This window comes from Phocoena phocoena, chromosome 1 (genome assembly GCF_963924675.1).
Source record: "Phocoena phocoena chromosome 1, mPhoPho1.1, whole genome shotgun sequence".
NCBI classification, from domain to species: Eukaryota; Metazoa; Chordata; class Mammalia; order Artiodactyla; family Phocoenidae; genus Phocoena; species Phocoena phocoena.
The window spans coordinates 58,191,918-58,217,320 of record NC_089219.1 but is presented as its reverse complement, the minus strand read 5'-3'; the positions used below and the strand labels follow the sequence as shown (position 1 = coordinate 58,217,320).

Here is a 25,403-nt window from a genome sequence, read left to right as displayed (position 1 = left end):
CTGAATACTTTTCTACATCTGTTAAGAACATATCCTTTTTTTTCTCTTTCAGTATTAAAGTAATGAGTTACAATGATGCATTTTTCTGATACTGATCTATCTTTGTATTTTTGGGAGCAACACCTGCTTGATCATTCTGCACTCATATTCTTTTCTCCTCATTTCTTTTTTAATAGACTTTATTTTTTAAAGCTGTTTTAAGTTCATGGCAAAATTGAGTGGGAGGCACAGAGATTTTCCACACACCGCTGCCCCCATACACACATCACCTCCCCCACTGTTGACATCCTGCATCAGAGTAGTACGTTCTATAAGATTCTTGATAAATATTTTAGAATACTTTATTCCTTTCATTTACTTTTTTTCTCTTATTGGGACTCCTTTTAGGTGGTTGTCATTACTTTTCTTTTTCTTCTTTCAGTGTTTTAAGTCTTCTCATTTTTCAAATTCTTTTCCCCTTTTGATGACTTTTCAAAGAGTTTCTCATCCAATCTTCCATGTACTCTTTCAATCTTCAGATGAGTCCTTTCTGCAATCCAACCCATTGGGTGAGTTCATTATTTCAACAACTGAACTTTCCATACTGAATCTCTATTTGGGCCTTTTCCACAACCACCTATTTCTGATTTATGTTCCTAGCATCCTCTCTTATCTTTCTAAGGATACTTATTATGCTCATTCTAAACTCTTGCTCTTTCTGTTGTGCTGGTTATACTTCCTACCATACAGGTAGTCCCATTTGCTGCCTTTCTTTCTCAGAATTTGTGCCCCTCAGATTTCTACTAATTTTCTCCTTTGGGATCATGTTTTATTTTCTTGGATTGATCAGCAGCCTTGGCCTTTATTTTTCTGTTGGGGGAGGAGTGAAAGTTTTGCCAGAGCTCATGTTCCTCCAGGTAAGTTTAGGTGGGGTGGAAGAGCTTTTCAGAGAGGAAAGCCAGGGAGCCTGTAGTGATTCACCCTAAGCTCTGCCTGTCTCCTGTTCCCCGTAGGTGTACCTGGCAGCTCCAGAACCTACCCATGTCTCTGTGGATGGCACTGCTTTTCATGGGGGGTAGGGCTGTTATTCTCTTTTATAATTGCCAGGCCATGGGATGGGTGGCAGAAGAAAATCTCAGGCACTCTTTGTCAGGTTCCAGGGCTTCCTTGAAGTTACTCTGCCCTGCCCTCCAGACTTTCCTGCCCATAGTAAAAATGCCCAGGAGATGGACATCTCAGGGCAACAAGGGGAAGAAAAAGGAGTGCAACCAGCAAGTGCTACCTCAGCCCTCCCCCTTCATCACTATTACCCATCCACAGGCACTCAGCCATTCTGTTCTGTCTCTCCTGTGGTTATCTTCAGGGAAGGTTTGGTGGTGAGAGCCTGGAACTTCTGTGTTAGCTCCCTTGTCAGGAACTTGAATTCCCCAGCCCTGGTTCTTTATCTTCATTTGCCTTGGTATCTTATTTTCTGGCTATGTCACAAGTTTGCTTTTGTTTTGTTTTGGAGAATAAAATGTATTCATTCAGTAATATGTATTGAGCACCTAGGGTTTGCAAGACCCTTTGCCAGATGATGGGCTAAAATAGCCAAAGAGCCTTTCTAACCACTGCTCTCTTTGCAGTTAGCTAAGTAAATCAACCTGGCATTGCCTAGCCTCTGAGTCACCACACTTGGCAGGAAACAGCCTGAATTTCCTCTCCATCATGTTTGCCAGGGCATGCTCTCTCCTTTAGAACTCTGCTAACAACTCACCTCTCTGACACCTTTCAAATTATTCCTTTAGCCTCTATCATTCAACTTCCCATCTCCATTTTCACTGAGAACTTCTAAATAGAGTTATGGAGTCATAAGGTATTTGGAAAACGTGCCCACCTAAGAGACAGGTGGCTTGGTTTTCCAGTCCAGCTCTGCCACTAATTGTGTATATGATCTTGGCCAAGTTACATCACCTCCTGGGGCCTTAGTCTCTGACATCTGTGTGGGCCTCTATTTATGGCTGTACTGCTTTCTGTTTCTTGCCATAGTTTCAAGAATTCTTGAGCACAGGGACTGGTCTGAAATATTAAATATGTTTTACTTGTTGACTGGTGGGTTTAGCACACATTCAATTTTCATCATAAACCAACAAAATCATTCTAGTGCTTCTTGATATGCAATGCTGTGGCATATACCTTTTACAACAAAGTTGTCCCTACTTTCTCAAAATCAACATAATTCTGCCTCTTGGGGCATTATTTTTCTCTTCCTAGAAGGAAAGCTATTTACGTGAGTAGTGTGAACATATATTGCAAGAGAGGGAGACAAAAATCATGGTACGCTATTCCTACAGATCATGCAGAATTTGCATAAGACAAGAGGGCTCCAGGATGGGACCATGTGGTTTGCAAATCTGTCCTCCAGGTCTCGCTGGGGTGCACAACTACTCTTATTGGATGGTTTAGGTGTGGCATTAGGAGAGACAATAGGCTCTTGAGATTTCTGGGAGTAGGACCCTCTTAGCCACAGCTCGGTTCTAGAGAACTGTTTCAATATCCTACTTTACCCACCCCTCCACGTTCCTCCTTATTGAGCCTCACCCTTATTTAACACCTTCCATTATGAGAGGAAGAAGTGTGTCTCTTACATCTTTTTTGCTATTGGATCCCATCATCTTTCAGCTCCCCAGGAACTTCATTCCATTAATGATCCCCTTTCCCCTTTCCCTTCAACTCTTTCCCCCCACATTTCTCCTTTTCAACTTACATGCCTGCTCAGATCTCACTTTAAAGCAAACCCTCACGCTCGCACACCTGCACTACTTTGCCTGGCTAACACCATCTTGTCTCTCCATTTCTGTTCACATGTAGCCTCCTCTATAAGCCCATGCTTCAGCTTTTCTCTGTTTCTAGAGTGCCCTGTGCACACCTCTAATATTACACTTATCCTGTACTGCAGTTTACTTGTTTATATGTCTATCCCTCCCACTGGACAAAATATCAAAATATAACTGTAGGACCTTGACTGTATTTTTTACCTCTTGTGAATTCCAGTTACCTTATATAGTAATCTCAATAAATTTTTGTTGAATCAATAATGTAGAGGCCAACTCTAAAATAATGAATGTGTCATTTTGAGAAGCTGTTTCCAAATCTAAATAAAGAAGCTGGAATGGGCCCAGAAACTTCAAGAAGCTTATATCCTCAAGACCCATCTGCACTGAGGTTTAAAGAAGTAACGTATTTTGACATACTACATCTTAACAAGAGCAGGATACTAAACAGTGGTAAGATCTCAATTTCCCCCAACAGAATTCCCTTTAAAACTTATATACATAGTACTTATTCACTGAAGAAAAAAATTTTAAATATAAAAATCACCTGTAATACCATATTGTAGATATGGTTTCTGTTAATATTTCCATGTACATTCTCCTAGATTTTTTTTACTATGTTAAAATGTGTATTTGTGTAAATATATTTTTTAAATGACATCATACCATGTATACTTTTGAAAGCCTACTTTTTCACTTATTATGTGCATATTTCCATGCTAATAAAAACATAGCTACAATATCACTTTAATGCTGGAGTGGGATTAAGGTGAGTGAGGGTCATGATATATTTAACCAATCCATCCTCTATTATTAAATATTTAGGCTTTGAGGTGTTTCATTATTTCAAAAACATTTCAACAAACATTTTTGTGCTTACATTTTTTTAAGCTCATGCCTTATTATTTGCTAGGATACATTTCTTTTGTTGTTGTTGTTGTTGCATTGGGTTTTTATTGCTGTGCACGGGCTTTCTCTAGGTGCATTGAGTGGGGGCTACTCTTCATTGAGGTGCATTGTCTTCTCATTGGGGTGGCTTCTCTTGTTGCAGAGCACAGGCTCTAGGCACGTGGGCTTCAGTAGTTGTGGCACGCAGGCTCAGTAGTTGTGGCTCGAGGGCTCTAGAACGCAGGCTTGGTAGTTGTGGTGCACAGGCTTAGTTGCTCTGCAGCATGTGGGATCTTGCTGGACCAGGGCTTGAACCTGTGTCCCCTGCATTGGCGGGTGGATTCTTAACCACTGCGCCACCAGGGAAGTCCCGAGGACACATTTCTAATGGCAAAATTTCTTGATCAAAAGATATGTTCATATTTAAAGTTTGTTAGTGTTACCAATTGCCAACTTTCTCTTAAGAAAGTTGTACCAATTTACACACCTGCCAGCAGTATACAAGGGTATATTTTCCCCACACTCTCACCAATATAGGTTATGCTAATTCTACTTACTCTTTCTCGGTCTGGTTTGATTTCTCATGTTTTTTCAAAATTTGCATCTCATTGATTGCTAACTAGGCTAAAAATTTCATATCTTTATTATTACTTTTATTTTATATTTATGTTTTGAGTAGCCTGTTCATATCCCATGATCTCTTATTTGAAAACTTATATATATAATCAATCATCTTTTTACCAAGAATGTAGCATACACTTTTCTTAAATTGCTCTTTGCATTTTAAAGCCTTATTTATGGTGTTTTAAATTTTTTTACTTTACTATGCATAAAGTTTGAGATTTTTTTCCCTATAGTTAATCCATCTTTTCCTTCAGGTTTCATGCCTTCCCCACATGAGGCAGAGATTACCAGCTACCTACCAAATACTCCCTCCTCAGCTTCTTTAGCAAGGGAACAATGTATTTCTGAGCCTCCTTTGCAGTTGGGTGTGATCAGGTGACCAGTTAGGGTCAACGACTGCAAGGGTTGTTGTGTGACCTGGGGCAAAACTCCTGAAGAGTGAGAGTTGAGGCTTCTCCCTTCTTTTCTGTTGCCTAGAAGGAAACAGCTAGAGCTCCAGCAGCTATCCTGGACCACTTCCATCTTGTGGATGGAAGTCAACTTGGCAGTGGGTACAGAAGGAAGGGGCCTGGAGTCCTCACAATGTTATGAAGCTGTCACACTAACCCTGGGCTGTCCACCTCCAAATTTCTTTTATACAAGAGAATAAATAAGTCACTGTAGTCAGGCCTTTGGTAAGAGCAACTCTTACTCCTAAGACCGATTCCTAACTCATATGCCAACCCAAGGTTATATCAATATTTATTTGTATTTTTATCTACTATATTACCTCTTCATTTACAGATGTACGACTGAAATGACATATAACCAAGGTTCGACAGTGTCTATAAGATAATCATTTTTGGTAGAAGCTTCTTCAAAATGATAAGTGCTAGACCCCCATGTGCATAAACTGTTACACTGAATTTTAAGGAAGGATCTAATTATAGAGTTTTATTCTATCAGGCATTTTTTGAAAAAGTTAGGCCAATGATCTTGACTTGAAATACTTTTATTATACAGATCTTGAGAAACAGCTTTAATACCTATTTTTTTTGACGAATTACGGGCTTACATCCTAAGTTAGTTTTCAGGGGATGCAACTATAAAATGTGTATAGTTAGTTGGGAGCTTTGCAGTGTAGATAACTGGATACATATCTAAATTTGTGTAATAAAGAGCTGTATTATAGCAAAATTGTACTATAGTTCCATAACAGCCAGAATTTCATTTTAATACTATTGGTTTTAAAACATATTTTGACTATAGGTATGGTTTTTCTAGAACTTGACAACACATATTATTCTTGCTTCTGGAAAAATGAGCCAGATAATAGCGTTCAATTTAATGTAATGAATATTTCCTTAACTAGTATTTATTAGGTACCTGCTATGTATTAGTCTCTGTATTTAATCTCACAATGACCTGTAATTCAGGTAATAAAATCCCTAGTTTAGAGAGGGGGAAATTGAAGCTCAGAGGTGTTAATTCACTTGTCCAAGGACACTCACTGGCTAAATGGAAATTTCAGATGGCCTCTGAAGGCCGTTGACTCCAAATTCTAAACTCCTGTGTTACTCATACCAGGCCCTGAGCTGGACCTGAGGTAGATAAGAGTTTAGTAAAACAATCTCCTTCAAGTAATATTAAAGAAAATTTGGTACTTACCTGCCCCACACAGGTCTGTTATGTTAATATGAGTGGGCAAGGAACTGCCTTTCGAGTTAGCTGCAGACACGGACACAGCCCAGTTCCCAGTTCTGGGAATGACCCAGGTCCAGGAGGTGCGTTCTGTGATGTTCTGTAGTGTGGCTTTTCCCCCTGCTACCTCCTGCAAGGTCACTTGATAGTGGAGGATTTTTCCTTTTGCCTCTGATAGGCTCAGATTCTGCAACAAAACACATCTCCTTACTATGTACTCTCAGACAAGGTCACTGGATGCTCTATGCTAGGACCTCGTGACTGCCAGCAGCAGGTGGCTACACTGGAGTGACCTTTTTATTTACATCTCATCTCCTCCATTGCACACTTTCATGTCTCCATCCAGCCCCGCCACTTAGAAAAAGAAATCAGTTAACATTTTTTAAAGCTAATTCTTAAAAACATATTGATTTTCCTTTCTTGCTTCAAAGTGACACTTCCTAATAGGAGAAAACTCAATTACATTCAATGGAACAAGTGAGGGATCTGGACTCAGAAGATCTGGGTTTGAGTTCCAGCTCTACCAATCACCAGCTGTGTGACCCTGGGCAAGGCATTCAGACCCTCTGAGTCTCCATTTCCGAATTTGTGAAACACACACACGTATATATTTTTACATAGAAAGTGAAATGCTGCTCCTGAAATCAAAAACAAGCTTCTTAAGAGCTAAACTAGTAAAATCCATACTTAGTGAATTGGATTAGCCATCTGTGCTAGGAAACTAAGACACTGTTTATAAATGTGTGACTAACAAGTTTTGGAACTGCAAGAATTCCAATTGAGATGGCTTGGGAACAATCCCAGAAAGTAAGCAGAAAACTAATTATTTGTACTGTAACCCTGTTTGGACAAGGACCATGGGAAACAGAAGCATTGGAAATGGGGAGTTGCCAAGGCCTGTGTTGGCAGTGCCTGTCCATGCCTAGTGCAGGGAGAGAAAGGCATTGCTCACCAGACTTAAGCATCACAGTTTTCTTGACAAGGCTCTTCCTTCCATGGGGTGTGGGGTGGCCTCAAGCCGCTGAAAGACACACCTTAGGATTGGCAAATGCCCCTTTCTCTGGTTCTCTGCTCCCTAAGCAATCTTTTAATAATTTGGTTTCCTATGTCATTTATCATCATTTATCTGTCAGGAGAGGCTGGGCTAACGTGAACATCTGGTTCACTTAAAATTTGTATTTTTCACTTAAAGTGAAAAAATTGGCCTTCTGATTATAATTTGGCTTCTGAAATAATTAGCACGCTGGGAGAGGATGTTCCTATCTGCTGACTCAAGCCTTCTGGTTGGCCCAACAGCTGCAATTCTCACTATAAATTAATGCATGAACATGCAGCTTTCTATATTTCAGGCTCTAGGAGCTTGAATAATGCAGATCATGCCCTAGGTACCCTTCTGGATCCACAAGGCCCAAGACTGGATCATAAACCATGGTCAACACACTGGGTGAATGCCATGTTGTTGGGGGCATTTTTGGGCGCACGTTCAGCCATTCCCTAGAAGACATCCTGTTGTCCTGGCAAGAACCAAGAAAGTTAGCGCTGCAAACGTCCATCACAGCTGATCTCATAGGCCCATGGTGTGGATTAAAACAAGTGAGTGCTTTTGACATTGTGATGTTCTGAACTGTTATTAATAAACATGCCTTTTGTCATAGGAGAAAAAACAAGATAAATTAAAGCAAAAGCTGGCTAGGGAAGACCATTCCCTCAGCTCTCTCTCACTCCATTCTTCCCTCCCTGTCCCTTGTACAGCTCCAGAGGGAGGACTGTCACCCCTATCCCAGGCACCCCACCCAAAGGCACTCCCCAAGAGTTAACTGGGCTCACAAAGCTCCCCATTCTTGCCAGGAACCCAAGGGGCAATAGGGAAACAGCCTGCATTACCACGCGCTCATTATTGTTCACAGACACCTCAGCAATCTCATGCAATCCAGCGGTAGAGTGCTGACAGAAGGGAGGAAACGTCAAGTCCTCTTGGATCCAATGAACCTACCTAGAGACCGCTGTGGAAATCCAGCTGATCCCAGTGATGTAGTAAACAGAGGTGTGGGTTGGAAAGATGAGTAGATGTTCCCAGAGGGCAGGGAAGGGCTTGGACCCACTTTGCATTAGTTTTGAGTTGCAAATATCAGTGAGAAGGTGAGGATGGGGCCAAGGAGTTAGACAAATAAATATGGTAACCCTTGAATTATGCTTGTATAAAATGTCAAGCTCCAGTTTGGCGATAAACATCTCTCAGATAACTGGTCTCCTTAACCAAACTGGAAAATGGGTCTAACTTGTCCAGCAGGGTCCATAGAATAAAAGATTCAATGAGTTCAATGAGCCAGTGGGAAAACAGGTATTTAGCTGGAGGGGCACTCAGTCTCCTGAAGCAACTAAAAAGAGTGTGATTAGGTTGGTTAAAAAACCCCCAGTAACATCAAGTTTGCGAATCATGTATATAATGCATTACCCCTTGATGACACCTGGCCCTGAGGGAATGGACTATCATCCCAGAACAACAGAACAGGAAGGGGTTCTACAGATTAACAATGAATTCAGTGTTTCATTTTATCAACGGGGGAAACTAAGCCCTGGGGACAAGAGATGACTTGCTTAAGGCCACTCAAGGGACAGATAGAGGGGCTGAGAGTGGAATCCAGGGCTCCTGACTTCTGGATTCATGACCCCTCCACTCTGACTCACTGCTCCCTCTAACGGCAAGCGTGAGACAATGAACTGGTGAGTACGAGCGCCATGTTGCATAGTTGGATCCCCATTCACCCTTCTGGCCCAGAGTTGCAAAGAAACTGGAACATCAACAGTGGGCAAGAGGTCAGCAATTTGGGGAGAGTGGAGATCCAGAATTCTTTTTTTCCAGAGCCAACGAGCCCTGAGTCAGAAGGAGAGAAGCTCTGAATCGAGAAAAACCTTGGCCTGAGGAGCCAACTGGGTCTTCTCAGATAAATTTATTTTTACTCTAGTGTTTGTTTATTTGGGTGGGTGAGAAGGGGGAATCTATCATTTATTGGGCCATACCATGAGTCAGAAGCTCTACATCCTGTCATATTTATTCCTTATAACTCCTCATTCTGATGAGGGTGCTAAAGCTTAGAGAGGTTAAGAATCTGACTCAAGAAGTCCCTACAAATCTGAAAAAAAAAAAAAAAAAGCTTCTGAAGAACCTAGGGGCAGGACAGGAATAAAGACGCAGACTTAGAGAACAGACTTGAGGACACGGAGAGGGGAACAGTAAGTTGGGACGAAGTGAGAGAGTGGCATGGACATGTATACACTACCAAATGTAAAATAGATAGCTAGTGGGAAGCAGCCACATAGCACAGGGAGATCAGCTTGGTGCTTTGTGACCAGCTAGAAGGGTGGGATAGGGAGGGTGGGAGGGAGGGAGATGCAAGAGGGAAGAGATATGGGAACATATGTATATGTATAGCTGATTCACTTTGTTATAAAGCAGAAACTAACACACCATTGTAAAGCAATTATACTCCAATAAAGATGTTAAAAAAAAATTAATTAGGGCTTCCCTGGTGGCTCAGTGGTTGAGAGCCCGCCTGCCGATGCAGGGGACACGGGTTCGTGCCCTGATCTGGGAAGATCCCACATGCCGCGGAGCGGCTGGGCCCGTGAGCCATGGCCGCTGAGCCTGTGCGTCTGGAGCCTGTGCTCCGCAACGGGAGAGGCCACAGCAGCGAGAGGCCCGCGTACCGCAAAAAAAAAGAAAAAAAAAATTAATAAAAAAAAAAAGTCCCTACAGAAAAGTAATGCGAGATTTTAGTGCGCCCCCTGGTGGATATGAGAGAGGAGGGCGATATCCAGACGGAGTCTGGGGTCCCTAGGAGCATCTCAAGGGTACTTCTTGTCCCTTCTTGGGCAGTGCTGAGAGTGGGTTTCAAGCCAGTGGTCCTACTGTTGTTGTCACCCTCTCCTACTGGTAAGAATACACTAAAAAGGAAAAGCTGTCCACTGCCTCTCTCCCTTCAGTCTTCTTTCTGCTCTGCCCTGTGGAAAATGATCTAAACTTAGTGAGTGTAGCCTTTCTGACTTCGCTTTGTCTGAGAAGCAAAGAGTGAACAGCTCCCTCATAAACCATTATAAGAATTCTGCTGCCTGAAAAGGCTTTCAGCATCAAAAATAACTTGGTGAATGTAATCCAAGAAAGGACAAAGTCTGATGCATTTGTGAATGTGTGCCCCGTTTGTGTTTTGAAGTATATTATAGGAAAGGTGTTTCTGTGAATTGATAAATCATTTCCTCTTAAGACTTCAAAAAAACTACTGTACTTATAATAAAGTAATATTTTACTTCTGAAATTTTCCTGATGCAAATAATAACTTTTAAAAAACTGTTAGAGCTTAGCCTGTATCAGAGAAGAGAGTCTGTAATCAAGACCCCTTGGAAAGCTGGGCAGTTTGAACACTATTAGTCACAGCTTTATCTGTGAAGAGTTTTTTGGTTTTTTTTTGGTTTTGGAACACTGCTGACTTGGTTCTTATTATTCGGGAAGATCTTTTGCTTTTCTGCTCCACCACCTAGCAGCCACATGACCTTGGGCAAGTTATTTCACCTCTCTGAGCCTCAATTTCCTCATCTGTAAAATGAGGATAATTCTATATGCAGCATAGTAGGCTTATTGGCGGATTCAATGAGCTAAGGGAAGTAAACTGTTTCAAAAGAGTGTTTGGTGCATGAGAGATATGAAGACACTTGGTGGGTACTCTTCTCTCACTTAACTCTAATATAAAAATCAACATAATTGGCACTTTTCCCATCATACTTATATGGCTCTTCTATTAATCTTCTATTAATCTTGACCTGGCTTATACCACAGCTCTCTATGGAAGTTTCACCAATGTCATACAGTTGATTACAAAGTATATGCAATTTGTGGGTTTAAGTCTGGGTACCTTGACTTCAGAACTTATGACTGCCTTCAGCAACCCCAGTCCAAAGTGAAGACAATCCTCACCTGGAAGTTTTAAAAATCACTGTACTGGAAATTTCCATCTGTGGATCTATCTCCCCACTAGCCTGTCAGTTCATCTTTGCATCCTCAGTGTCATGACCAGTGTCCGCCTCCTAAGAATGACCTGGCAAACACTTTTCACAATTCTTATTTTCATACCAACCTCATGTTATATATACTTTTATTATCTGCACGGTACTCATGCGGCAAGTAAGGCACAGAGAGTTTAAGCGCCTTGCTCAAGAACACAAAGTAAGTGGTAAAGCTGGAGCTTGAACCCAGCTAGCACAGCTGCTCTATCTGGAGAATAAAGTCTTAACTGCTGGCATGCTGGCACGTAGTAGGCATCCCCCAGGTGTCCTGCTACTCTGAACTGATTTAATTGATAGTCATACCTCCTGGTCGTTACCCGGGCATAATGATGTCTATTTTGTTTTACAGCTAGAAAACAGCAAAATAATGGAAACGTTTTAAGAGCAAAGCTTTAACTCCCCTTCCATCTCTGTTTTCTATCTTCTGTTAATTCTCTGCTACTTACTCTTATCTTTGTCACTGACCACATTCTGCTATCAAACCCAAATTCCCTGCATTGCATCTGGTACAGTATGTGTGACTAGTAAGCAAGAGAAAGCAACCTGTTCTGTCTGAAAATATCTCCAGAAATGCTGTGCCAGCCTGTGATGAGACAGGGTTGGGAAAGGGAAGGAGAGAGAGTTGAGTACTGCAGCAAAACTAATCTTCCCATCTGCTGCTTTTGTATTTAAACATTGATTCTGAGGCTGGATACCTCCTATAATTATATAAGGGCCTCAGGCTCCTGGCAGCCAATCTTCCCTGGGGATTTACAATAGACCTTTGTCCTCCATCAATATAAACCAGGTTACAAATAATACTTTCTACTTTTACTGAATCCCTTTCATATGAGGAGGCCAAAGAATTCATCCCTTCAGTGCAATGTGATACAGGTTGGAATATTCTTCTTTCACCAAAGACAAAGACAGGGAGAAAGAGACCAAGTGAATGTACTGAATAAGCCGTTTCTGGTCTCAACAGTCTGAGGCTGTGCTGTAAACTGGTGTATGGGGCTGGCTCTTTTCTCTTTCTTCTTGACTTCTATGGTTCGAGGGTAGCAGTTTATCCAAATGAATTACTTCATTGAACAAGTGAATATAAAACACCCAGTTTTTTCCCCACCTTTGGAACCAAAAGATTCCCTATCCCTCTTCTATCTTGCTTGTTAAGGCTCAGGAGACTGGTTGTTGTCCACTACAGGAGGGAGCTCTGCAGCCTTCAAAATGGGGCTCTCCTGACCTGAGACGGGCTGCTATCTAGAGGGTGAGCCCCTGGCCACTGTGCCATACTGGCACTTAGTAGACACACCAGTTGTCAAAGACATAGTAGGAAAAAAAGAATGTAAAATAGCTCATTCATATTTTTTAAATCAATTACATGTTGAAATGATAACATTCCAAATATATCTGTAAGTAAAATGTATTATTAAAATTGTCCCCGTTTCTTTTTACTTTCTAAAATGTGGCTACAAGAAAGTTTTTTTTTTTTCTTTTTTTTTTTTTGCTGTACGCGGGCCTCTCACCATTGTGGCCCCTCCCGTTGCAGAGCACAGGCTCAGCGGCCATGGCTCACGGGCCCAGCCGCTCCGCGGCATGTGGGATCTTCCAGGAACCGGGGCACGAACCCGCGTCCCTCGCATCGGCAGGCGGACTCCCAACCACTGCGCCACCAGGGAAGCCCTACAAGAAAGTTTTAAATTATGCATGTGGCTTGCATCCGTGGCCTGCTTTATATTTCTATGGGATAGCACTTCACTAATGTGATCCTTCAAGCCGAAGTCATGTCCCCAGGGGTTCTCCTGTCAAATGTTCTCCCACCCTTGTCCTGACTAACTTGTTCTTCTGGGGAGCTCCAGTATTAACTTCTCTCTTTTTTTTTAGGGTCAGAAAACTTTAATAACACCTGGACAGAATCAATACTAACAATTTAAGGGGAAGTTTATACGTGATATTTTCTAAAGATTTAAACTATTCCAAAAGATTTTATCCTTAAAATTGTTTAAAAAAACAAGCTAACAAACAAAAACTTCACCCTATTTAACCCTCAGCAACTTGACTGTGGACTCACTTTACCCACACCTCGAAATCCTTCCAACCAATTAAGAAACTAAAAAGCAGAAACTCACGTGGGATTCTGACTGTCAGGCCTATCTTTCGATGTGTAGACTCTCCTATGCCCTTTGTCCTTCTGATGCTCCATCTTTTAACTGCAGTGACTCGCTCATTGCCTGAGCTCCACTTTGTTCTATGGTTCACAAAGTTAGTCAGCTGCATGGAGAATGGACGATGCTGAAATCTGCAGTATTACATTCTGAAAGGTCCTCTCTGACTCCTCACTCCTTCCCCTGCCTGGCCATCATCCCCCCCAGCCGAACCTTGAACCCCTCCTTGAACCTGAGGGCCCTCACCACCTCCTTGCTATTTCTGTCCTCCTGCTGGACTGTGAGCTCAAGGTCATGGAGCCTGGACCTGGCTTGTTCACTTCCATATCCCCACATGCAGCACGGGCTCTAGGCCTAAAGAGGGGTTTTCATGTATGTGTTTGCTTGAATGAATAAATGAATGAGTGAGTGAATGAAGGAGTGAATTCAGCTCCATCTGCACACAGGTATTTCTCTTCCAGACCCATGGCCCAAACCACCATTTCAGAAAGTTTGTGACTTGCTATGATCGAGACAGTGAGAGGACGCTGAAGAAATTTACAGAGGAAATTGGAAAGGTTAATGTGGCTTTAACCCATCGTCATAGCTTTTCATACATCATCCCCATATATATTCGAGGTGACTTTCTTCTTAAAGGATAGAAGCTGTATTAACTGAAGGAAAAGTGTGCTGGAATCATGGATTGAAATTCTTTGTCAAAGCAAAGGAAACGGTATGAAAGTTTGTGCAGAAGGAGATGATAGAGGGAATCTGAGGGAAAGAATTGGTGACACTCCTCCCCCCACCCCTTAAAGGGCTCTAACGCAACACTGAGGCTGTTGGTAACACAGCAACAGTTTCTACCTGTTATTGCGTTTACTGTTTTAACAACACCCAGGTGTTTTTGCTTGATTCATAGATTAGGTTCTACTTTTTGGCTTCAACATAGAAAGTATTTTTTCTCTTAAAAGCAACTATGGGGACCTCCCTGGCAGTCCAGTGGTTATGACTCTGGCTTGCACTGCCGGGGGCATGGGTTCGATCCCTGGTTGGGGAACTAAGATCCTGCAAGCTACGTGGTGTGGCCAAAAATTTAAAAATAAAAAATTTTTAAAAAGCAACTATGGCAAAAAATAGTACAGGATATTTTTGAGGAAATGGAGTTTTTCGGAGAAACCAAGGTGTGGGAAAATGAGTAACTATGTGGGAACCAGAACATCAAAGGTCTCCTTTACCCTCAACATATTCGCACATCCACCTTCATAAATACACACGCATATAGATACATTCACACACATTCACACTCAAACACCCACACATATACACCCACGCTTATACCCACATGTATCCCACACTCACTGAGGAGGGTGATTCACATGTTGGAATTTAACACCTAATGTGATGGTGTCAGGAGGTGGGGCCTCTGCAAGTTGATTAGGCCCTGAGGGTGGAGCCCCCATGGGTGGGATTAGCACTCTCTAAGAGACCCCAGAATGCCGTCTAGCCCCTTCCACCACGTGAGGATAAAACAGAAGTCTGAGACACAGAAGAGGGCCCTCACCCAACCATGCTGGCAGCTGGATCTCAGACTTCCAGCCTCCAGAACTGTGAGAAATTGATCTCTGTTATTTATAAGCCCCTAGTCTGTGGTATTTTATTATACTAAGACACATACATGCATAACATACATGCCCGCACACTCACACACGTACTCACATATACACACCCACACACTCACATCCCTCCCATGCATACAAAACTCCCACACATTCACACACATGTGCACTCACTCACATATACAACACACACGCACACACACCACTCCAGACACGCCCATCACACATCCTCAACTCCCTCCACACACACCGGGGCTGTACCCATTCAGCACCAAGCTGTTCTCCCCTAGTGTAAACATCCTACAAAAACGAAAGGTCATCTCACTTCTCCCTATCTGCAAGAGAAACGTGTTCTCTCTGTGTTCACAGGCTGATGGGGTTTTACTTGGGGCTTCCTCTAGTGCCAAAGCCCCAAATTCCCCTTTGCAGTGGTGGGGTGTCCCCCTTATCTGGTTTCCCAGTATTGATCAAAGTGAAAAAAGAAAAATCAGCCACCACACACGTCTTTGCTTCCTTTCCCCAGTGTGGTCTGACTGAGGCCCCACCACAAAGCACTTGATCCGGCTACAGTGTTTCTTTCTAGCCTGAGGTTTAGATGAGTTCCTTGTGTCACAGCACAGCCCGGTGCGTGAGACTCCCAAGCCTGCCTAAGGGGGGCAAGAGGAATCCCCAGGTGGATGAGTGGGAGAGGGGTGGTTCCAGAGGGCAGTATTTCCGCCCAGGAAAGGCTTCCAGCACAAGCACCACATCATGGAATCCTCTCATGGGAAATCACTTCCCCTCCCTAGACCTCAGTTTCCGTGTTTGTAAAACGAGTGTTAGAACTGCATGCTGCTTAAATGCCCTTTGGCTCTAGAGGTCTGGGATTCGTGGTTCTGGGGTCCAGAGCAGGACTGTTCATCTCAGCAACTCCAGCCGGGGTTTAATTGCCTCTCCCAGGTGGGTGGAGAGGCAATTGAAGAAGCCCAGGATTCGACAGAGAAGGACTAAATCCTGTAATGACCCTATAAAACTGAAGACTGGGTCCAACTTTCCTTTCTCAGGCTGGACAATCATTGAAGGTTTTGAAGGTGCCCTGTCATGACTACCATCTGGCACAAGGTTATAGAAGCTTCTAGTATTTACATTTTTGGTTTCTTATTCAAATCGATTCCAGTCCAAAGCATCCTTCTTGGGCCCACAATTCTGGCTCCACAAAAGGAAAGATTTTCTAACTTCTCAATAAGAGATGCCATCAAGGCATGGGCTTCCTCCAAAGCGATTCTCCCTGTCTCAGAAGGTCCCAGATATCTGTCCGTCCTGGCTGGGCTGGGAGCAATGTTTATGAGAGAAAGCATGGACTAGAAGTGCTTTAAAGCCTCTTTGAATTTCAAGGCTTCATTTTAGAATCTAAGCTTCGTGAGGAAGAGCGACAGGATCAAGATGAGTAGCAGAGAGGAGTTTGCATACGCAAGCTTGCTAAGCATTACCTGTTGGCTAACAAATAGTTATTTTGACTTTGCTCTGACGTTGGTTTCAGGGTACCCTGCTCGTGCCTGTTCTAAATTCTCTCTGTGACAGTATACACAGATATAGCACCAGGCACGTTGCTTACCCTGTTAGGATAAAAATCATGATGCAGTATCATTTAATTTTTCCTTGGTGGCCCCCGTTATTTTTCTGCGTTTGTGTCTTCTCATTGACTGGGCCCTACAACGGCCTTGTCAGCTCTGCAGGTACCAGGCTCATTACCCTCATTCTACCGAGAGATACCCTAGAGCAGAGAGGAGTGAAATGGGACCAGAACAGAGTATCTTTTCTGATAACTGTAAAGCACATTTTGGGAGGAGGGAATCTTTATGGGAGGAAGAATATTCGTTTTAACCAGTCGCTTACTTCTGAAAACGAAAACCAATAGCCAGGAATTGAGCTGGGTTCTTCTATACTATTTACAAATCATGGCTGCTCTAAATGCCTTGCTTTAGGAATAATCTTGCTATTAACAATGCTTTATTTTAAGATAAATTTTAAGCTGCAGTTTTAGTTTCGAAGGGAAGAACTTGATTATGACTCACCAAGCTATTTATAGTAGACTCCTCTTATGCCAGACATTTTGTGTGTGTGTGTGAGAGAGAGAAAGGGAAAGAGGGAGCAAGAGCTCATTTCTTAAAACCGAATAAGATTGCAATTATCAAAATCTATCAAGCTAACCCCACCAGGGGACTTTATTAGTCTGACTTCTGGTTTCATGCTCATCAGCTTCATAATTCCAAAACTGTTTATTTGCCCTTAACTAGAAGAACTGTCGTAAAAGGGATGTAAGTTTTGGGAAATAAAACCTCTTCTTATGAACATGCCAATCAGTAGCTCAATTCAAATAGTATTTTTTTGGACAAAGATGAGTCATGCTGTAGCAGAAAGAGCTCTGGATGGGTTTTAGTCCCAGCTCTGCACTTAGTAGGTGGGTGACTTTGAGAAGAACCTCCTTTCTTGGACTCTCAGTGTTTTCATGTGTTAGTGGGGATACCAGTATGTACCTCTTAGAGTTTTTGTAAGGATTAAGTGAAATGATAATGCCAGCTTTCAGTACTCTGTAAAACTTTTACATTTTGTAATAACATTAGGCCTCATTGTTTTCTGGAAGGTTGTTCAGTTTACTACTGTTTTGCTACTATTCGTAAAGGCTGCTTCCTTTTCCTATTCCTATTATTTTCTACTATTATTAGTATTCCTGAGGTAGAGCAGCTTTTTTTCCATCCTTTCCCTTTTCAATGACCATAGAAAACATATTGTTTTCCATTTGGTTTTTTTTTTAACATCTTTATTGGAGTATAATTGCTTTACAGTGGTGTGTTAGTTTCTGCTTCATAACAAAGTGAATCAGCTATACATATACATATATCCCCATATCTCCTCCCTCTTGAGTCTCCCTCCTACCCTCCCTACCCCACCCCTCTAGGTGGTCACAAAGCACCGAGCTGATCTCCCTGTGCTATGCAGCTGCTTCCCACTAGCTATCTATTTTACATTTGGTAGTGTATATATGTCCATGCCATTCTCTCATTTTGTCCCAGCTTACCCTTCCCCCTCCTTGTGTCCTGAAGTCCATTCTCTACATCTGTGTCTTTATTCCTGTCCTGCCCCTAGGTTCTTCAGAACCTTTTTTTTTAGATTCCATATATATGTTTAGCATACGGTATTTGTTTTTCTCTTTCTGACTTACTTCACTCTGTATGACAGACTCTAGGTCCATCCACCTCACTACAAATAACTCAATTTCATTTCTTTTTATGGCTGAGTAATATTCCATTGTATATATGTACCACATCTTCTTTATCCATTCATCTGTTGATGGACACTTAGGTTGCTTCCATGTCCTGGCTATTGTAAATAGAGCTGCAATGAACACTGTGGTACATGACTCTTTTTGAATTATGGTTTTCTCAGGTTATATGCCTAGTAGTGGGATTGCTGGGTCATATGGTAGTTCTATTTTTAGTTTTTTAAGGAAGCTCCATACTGTTCTCCATAGTGGCTGTATTAATTTACATTCCCACCAACAGTGCAAGAGGGTTCCCTTTTCTCCACACCCTCTCCAGCATTTATTGTTTGTAGATTTTTTGATGATGGCCATTCTGACTGGTGTGAGGTGATACCTCATTGTAGTTTTGATTTGCAAGAAACCATACTCTTAAACATCCACAGCTTTAATTTCCCCACAAATGAATAAGTGAGGTTGCATGGTCACTGTTGGGCATATTGTATGAATCAGAAGAGGTGTACTGAGTGGGGTCAAAGGGTGGACATGCTCGGGGATGGGAGGGAACCTTGATCCGACTGGTGGGTGAGGGAAAGATGTGATTGTGTGGAGGCAGGAAGTCAGAGTTCTCACCCTTGTTTGGGAAAAATAAATGACACAGAGTCAAGCATCATGAGGATCTGGCTGAGAAAATGAGCTCCAACACAGACTCTGAAGGCTCACACCAAAGCCACTATGGAAACAGAAGGTCTTTTTCTGGCCTTGAAACTTATCATTCAAATATGTAATTCTCTTCATATGTCAATTATATCTCAATAAAAACAAAACAAAAAACCCAAATCTATAATTCTCCTGAATTTTAAGTGGACACCGCAAACTTACCTTCCAGAAAAGAGAAATCTGTTGTCTATTGTAGTCAATGTGCTGTCTCATGTACCAGACATCTAATGTTCCAGTAGGCTCTGTTTTGAAGGGGAAAAAAAAACAGTTTCATATATACATATATATCTATACAATAGGAAGACTTTGGAAGTCAATTGGTTATTCATTAAATAATTCAGGGGGAGTAGGATTATAGGATAATTTCAGTTTTCTTTGTGTCCCAGTATCTTCCTTTTTCTGCTGTTACACAATGAACATGTATATATCTTTGACTACAGAAGTCAGAAAAAACAAGGTTACCTTGAAGACAAATTTTAAAAAATGACAAGGAAATTAGATTCTTAACTTACTCTTAAAACATGTATTAGTAAAACAACTCAAAGAAAGTACGTCTGGTTAATTCTTTTTTATTGGAATGCAGAAAGAATTCTCAATAGAAAAATAAACATAAATCATAAGGGAAACATTTTTTTGATCCTGTAAAAATACAAAATACAAATGATGAACTTTGTGTTCATCTCCGTTCCTGAACTTATGCTGGACTATAATTATTTGGTTTTATGATCACTAGACAATAATCTATTAGTAAGGAGGCCTATCTCATTCATCTTAATACTCCTCATACCTAGCACAATGCTTAGAATGTAACAGACTCCCAGTTACTCTTTGTTAAATGATGAATAAGCAAATGAAAAAACCAGGCAATATTATCTACTTGATGCTGAAACACAGGCTGAACTCATAGAAGAAATAATCACCAATCCATAAGACGATGGTCAAATATTACCTAATTTAATTTGAGAAAGTCAATAGAACATACTTGAAAAGAAACTGAATAAGCAACTCCTGTGTCTAAGAGTGTGTGTGTGTGTGTGTGTGTGTGTGTGTGTGTGTGTGTATGGGTCAAGTAGTTTTATTTCTCCCACTGTCAGATTTGTTTTGATTTACAGCCAGGGGTGGAATCAGCAGAAGCAATCCCTGAAAACAGGCTTCAACTGCACCAACCTTATTTGTGTAACAGTGACATTCAGAGTATATTAGGGTGAGGCTATCTTGCGGTTCCTTTTGGAGCAGCAAGTTCCATTTAACCAGATGGAAATTTCCAGAAACTAAGTCCCATCTGGAGAGCAGAAGACAAACAGCCAGAGAGGGTAGAAGAGAAAGAAGGACAGGGAGGGAGCACATGTCCCAGCTATGGGCAGGCCCTTTGTGGGCCCATTCAATTACATCTCCCGTCCTCCTCAGCCCCGTGATGCACTAGCGTCAGGGCAGTGGTTAAAGTGTGAGCTCCAGAGCCAGACTGTCTATGGGCAAATCCCAGCTCTGTGATCTTGAACAAATGTTTACCATGTCCTCAAGCCAGGTTCCTCATCTGTCAAATGAGGACATTAATTCTACACATCAGATGGGGCTGTTGTGAGAATGTAAATGAACGGAAGAGTGCTGACACATGGTAAGTACTCAGTAAATTTTGCTGCTGTGTTTTCTTCCTTTGAGAACTGAAGTACTGAGAAGTTAAGGAACTTGATCAAGGTTCCAGAACTAATCATCGGAGAAGCCAGGCTTTGAACACAGCTCTGTTTTATCACATAGCCTGTGCTCTTTTCTCTGCATTATGCGGTTGCCTGGCTCTGTGAAGGGTTATGATTTCTCTATAAAACTTTCATCCTCCATCAGGTACACCTTTCTATTCTCTTCCTTTGTCACTTCCTCTTCCTGCCTCTCTCACCTTTGTCTCTCTTTTTTTATTTCTAAACATTCACTTCTTTTCTTCCCCTTCTCTTCCCACCAGTGGTAGTATTTACCCTTGCAGCCAGGAATTAGAAGTAAGAAATGTATACAGAAGACATTCTGAAAGTGCTCTCAATCGTTCAGGATTACAGGGAGCCAGGAGTCAAGCTCAGAACTTTTTTTCTGCTAGTCCAGCTGCATAAAAGGAAAAAAGCACAGGCAACAGAAGGAAAGGGGGCCTGACATTTATTAACCACCTACCATGCGCCAGGTAACCTTTGGACACTTTATATGCATGATCTCACTTAATCCTCACACAAGGCAGAGGGTACATGTGATTATACCTGTTTTGCAGCTGAGGACAAGGAGGTTGACAAATGCTAAGTGATTTACAAAAAGCGTGGAGCTGGTGATGGCAAAGCTAAGAGCCGAGCCCAGGTCTCACTGTCTCCAAAGACCCCGCTCGTCCATTACAGTCCACCGTGTTGAGCAAAGATCTGAGCACTCCACCAACTAGATAATCCAGACATTGACTACATAATCAGGATTTGGAAACTTGGGTGTGCTCAATGTCAAAGCCAGTGGACGTGTTCCATGGTGCTAAATGTCTTCAGTAAATTACATATTGGTAAGAAATTTAAAGGGAACACTCATTGTCTCATTGCCTCTCATTGTCACTCATTGCCTCTCATTGTCACTCATTGCCTCTACAACCTACCAGATTATTACAGAGCTAAGAATCAAATTCTAGAGTCATATTTTGTTCAAAGGATAAATTGAAATTTTAATGGTGCCCACTTGCAGCATAAGCCTCTATGGGAGAGAAATCATTAACCAAATCTGTATGAGTGTCAAGTGTAAAATTTCATGACCAGGAATGTCAAACCATTTCTGCTTAGAGCAACTTAAGGGCTAATATTAGAGACAATCTTTGACATTCAACTGTCATAAAATCACTTAAAGTCCTAACCTCAGTGTTATCTAACAAAAGACAGATAAAACTACTATGGGTAGACGAGAAAAGGTAAGTCAAAGGCCCATATGTCCAAGTGACAAAAAAGATGGGTACAAATGATTAAAAATATGAATATTGAGAAATGGAAGTCAGTTCTCCTGAGATGAATGTACCTTCAAGGTAAAGGAAAAAACCATTGGGTTAAAGAGGAGGGAATCACCAATATGAAAAAAGAGGACATCCTAAATTAAGCTGAAGATCAGTTTAACTGACCTAACTGACCTCGAAGGTTCTTTCAACTCTAAATCCCAAGATTCTAGGATTCTGTGAAATAGCACATGTGGTAAATAAATCAGGGCCAAGCCATGTGCTACTTCTGAGGTTAGCATCCATCTCTGAAGCCAAGGCAAGTGCAAGGGTGTAAACAAAAGCAATTGAATTGCAAGTGGAAAGCAATCCCTCCACAGAGATTTTAGCAGGCAGTGGAGTGGAGTAGAAAGATCTCTAAGAACAGTGAAAATGGAGAATTTAACACAAAGTAAATATGAAAAAGGAATATCTTGAGAGATTTCAGGTAGTGGGCTAAATTGAACCCATGAGAATATTTTGGTCCAAACCATGCTCCAAGCAGGACAAGATAGAGATAAGTCATTTGCCATCTTGGTTACTCCACGTCCACTCTTTGGGCTGTGATACGTTTCTCTAAAATCTAGTTTCAAATAACTCAAACAGATTTACAAACACCCATTTGCTTAAACAATTTTTTAGTGGTACACTCTTGCCTTTATATGTTACCACCTGCTATGTCTCCATGGGAAGCCCTACACAGATGCTCCCACCCTTCCTCCTCTTTGATAACTTTCAACACTTGGTTCACTCTCTCTTTCCACTCCTTTCTGTCACTATTTTTGGTGGCTCATCATCCACCCTGGTGTTCCTTCCCAATGGCTGGTACTGTCCCTCCCTCCACCTGCTCACTTCCAATGATCTGATTCTCTCAACTTCTTCACTGAGCAAAAGGAAGCAATCAGACAGGGATTCCCTAATCTTTCCACCCTGGAAACTTTCGAACTTCCCCATCAATTCCCTAACACAGCACCCCTACTGATTTTACTGTGGATGAAGCATCCCCACTTCCATCAAAGACCAACCCCTTGAGTTCTGGATCCCATCCTCTTGCTTCGTCAAGGATCTCTCTCCCACCATTATCCTACTTCCTGTATCATTAATTTCTCCCTCTCTGCTGGGCCCTTATCATCACCTTGCAAATATACTGTATTATCTCTGATCCTAAAAGCAAAAACAAATAGGGAATTTCTTAATACCACATCCTGCTCCAGCTACTGCCCAACATCTCTGCTCTCCTTCACAGAATGTCCTGAAGAGTTGTGAATTGTCACTGTCTTTATTCCCTCACCTAACATTCACTCTCAAGCAATGCCAATTGATTCTGTCCCCATCACACTACTGATGCTGCTCCTGGTTGGCAATGAATGCTATTTTGCCAAATCTAATGATCACCTCTCTATTCTTATTTCATTGGATTTATTGGCAGCATTTGACATAGCTGAATACTCCACCATCTTTTCTTTTCTTAAAGAAACATAACCTTTCAACATCCAGATCACAAGTGAAGAGCTTGTTTCTTAATAGAAGCAGAAATGTTTCATCCATACTAAAGTCAATGGAGGCCTCATGTTAGAGTGCCAAGGGAAAAAAGTGAGTTGCAAAAGATTACATACACATATAATTTTGATTAAGCTCAAAAATAAGCAAAACTAATCACTGTTTAGAAATACATACATTTCTGAAAGCTACGAGAAAAAGTATGAGGATGATATAAACACACAGTCCAGAATAGTGGTTACGTACAGTGAAGCGTGACACGGTAAGAATATATCGGTAATCTTATAGCATTTAAGCTGAATGGTGGGTTTCTAAGTGTTCATTTTATTGTTACGCTTTGTAATGAGAAAGTAGCTTAAACTAGGATAGTCAGAGTAGCAATGGAAAGAATGAATGCATTTTGAATGTTTTAGAAGAGTCAACTGCTGGTATGAGGGGATAGGAGAAAAGGAGAAGTTAAGGATGATTTCTGCATTTTTGACTTGAGTAGCTAGGAAGATGGTGGTGTCAATTACCACGATAGGAAAGATTGAAACAGAGGCATTTTGGAAACATTTTGCTTTGGAGAAAAAAATAAAAGTGTCTGTTTAGGCTATGTGAGGTTTAGAATGTCTGTTGACATCTAAGTGAAGATATGGAATAGGTGGCTGGAACACAAACCTGAAGTTCTGGAAAGAGTCCAGGACAGAAACTATATTCTATCTTTCTCTCTCTCTCTTTACCTACCTATCTAGTTTTAGAGCCATGAGACTGAATGAGGTCAGCTGGGAAAAGAAGGGGGTCCAATATAAAGCCCTACAGATTGAGATTAAAAAGAGAAAGATGGCCAGCAAAAGAGACAAAGGAGAACTGACCAACATGGTAGAGTAAAAACCAGGAACAAGGGATTTCACAGAACTCAAGAGAATCAAGTACTTCTAGGAGAAAATAGCTCTTTTCTTCTACTGCAATAACCTTGGAGACCACATGTTCCAGATGGAGGAAGGCCACAAGATTCCCTTTGGACTTTGCAGGTTTTTCTTGGTGTCATCTCTTCCAGGAATCTTTCCGTGATGTTTCAAGATAGACTATAAGCGCTTGAGTCTGAGGATCTGACTGGTTATCATTATGTCTGAGCACCTGGCATAGTTCCTGATATACACACATTCCTCACAGATCATCCAGAGAAGTATTTTTTCCCCCAGTGGCTTCTTTTGGAGGGCTTCATGGAAAACATTTCTTCCCATTTGGGTGATCACTACCTTGTCAAATAGTTAAGTTCAGGCATTTACTTCTTCCAGGATAGATGTTGGGCTTAGAAGAGACCACAAGAAGATAAAAGGGTAGGGACACTCACTGGATCTAAAACATAACATTTTCCCTCTAATGAAAATGTTCGTAGGTAAATCCCTTTAGAATGTAAAGAACCATTCATTCTCATTTCCTGAAGCCTTAGGCAAAAAGATGCAAGTATAATAGTTTCAAGTTTAGCTAGTTTAGGAGTCAGCAAACTATGGCCCATGGACCAAATCTGGCTGATTCCTTATTCCCTGTTTTGGTATAGCCAGTGAACTAATAATAATGGTTTTCACATTTTTAAATGGTTGAAAACAAGTCAAAAGAAGAAACATTTTTAGTGACATGAAAATTTTATAAAATTCAATTTTCAGTGTGCAAAAATAAAATTTTGGACACAGCTTTGTCTATGTATTTGTATACTGTCAATGGTTGCTTGCCTGTGATAACACTAGATTTTAGTAGTTGTGACAAAGATCATATGGTCTGCAAAGCTGAAAATATTTACTATATGGACCTTTATAGCAAATGTTTGCTGACTCCTAAGCTAGACTTACCATCTTGCTTGCTAACTGAGATGGTAAAATAACCTCTAGTATTTAATTGTTCACACCTAACCTATCCTAGCAATAGTTCAAAGTCACAAATGAATGAATAATTGTCTAGCTTCTTAATGTGAACATGGGTGGCTGCAGCTGGTAGCCTTGCATTTTCTCCCTCTTTGGGATCTCTCACCAATCACCTATGCCACCACCACAGTGGGGGAGGACTCCTCCTTTGCTGCTCTGGCACTAGTATGAGCATTTAACACTTCCTTTATTAACTGTTCACAGTCACATTTAGCAAGACCAAACATATAAATAAGACTGAAAAATGGTGAATGAACAGACAGAAACACCTAACTGATAATACAGCTCT

The 25,403-nt window shown here is 41.4% G+C and overlaps 1 protein-coding gene across 4 annotated transcripts in view; it reads right to left on the bottom strand.

The window, feature by feature from the left end:
* Nucleotides 1-25,403, bottom strand: part of IL12RB2 (interleukin 12 receptor subunit beta 2) — a 69,466-nt gene that overhangs the window by 28,704 nt on the left and 15,359 nt on the right. For all 4 annotated transcript variants that reach the window (XM_065873094.1, XM_065873088.1, XM_065873104.1 and 1 more), the window contains exons 7-8: nt 18,899-18,978; nt 5,952-6,171 (exon numbers count right to left, since the gene is read on the bottom strand). In XM_065873094.1, coding sequence (XP_065729166.1) covers nt 5,952-6,171; nt 18,899-18,978 — 300 coding nt within the window. The remainder of the gene's footprint in view (nt 1-5,951; nt 6,172-18,898; nt 18,979-25,403) is intronic.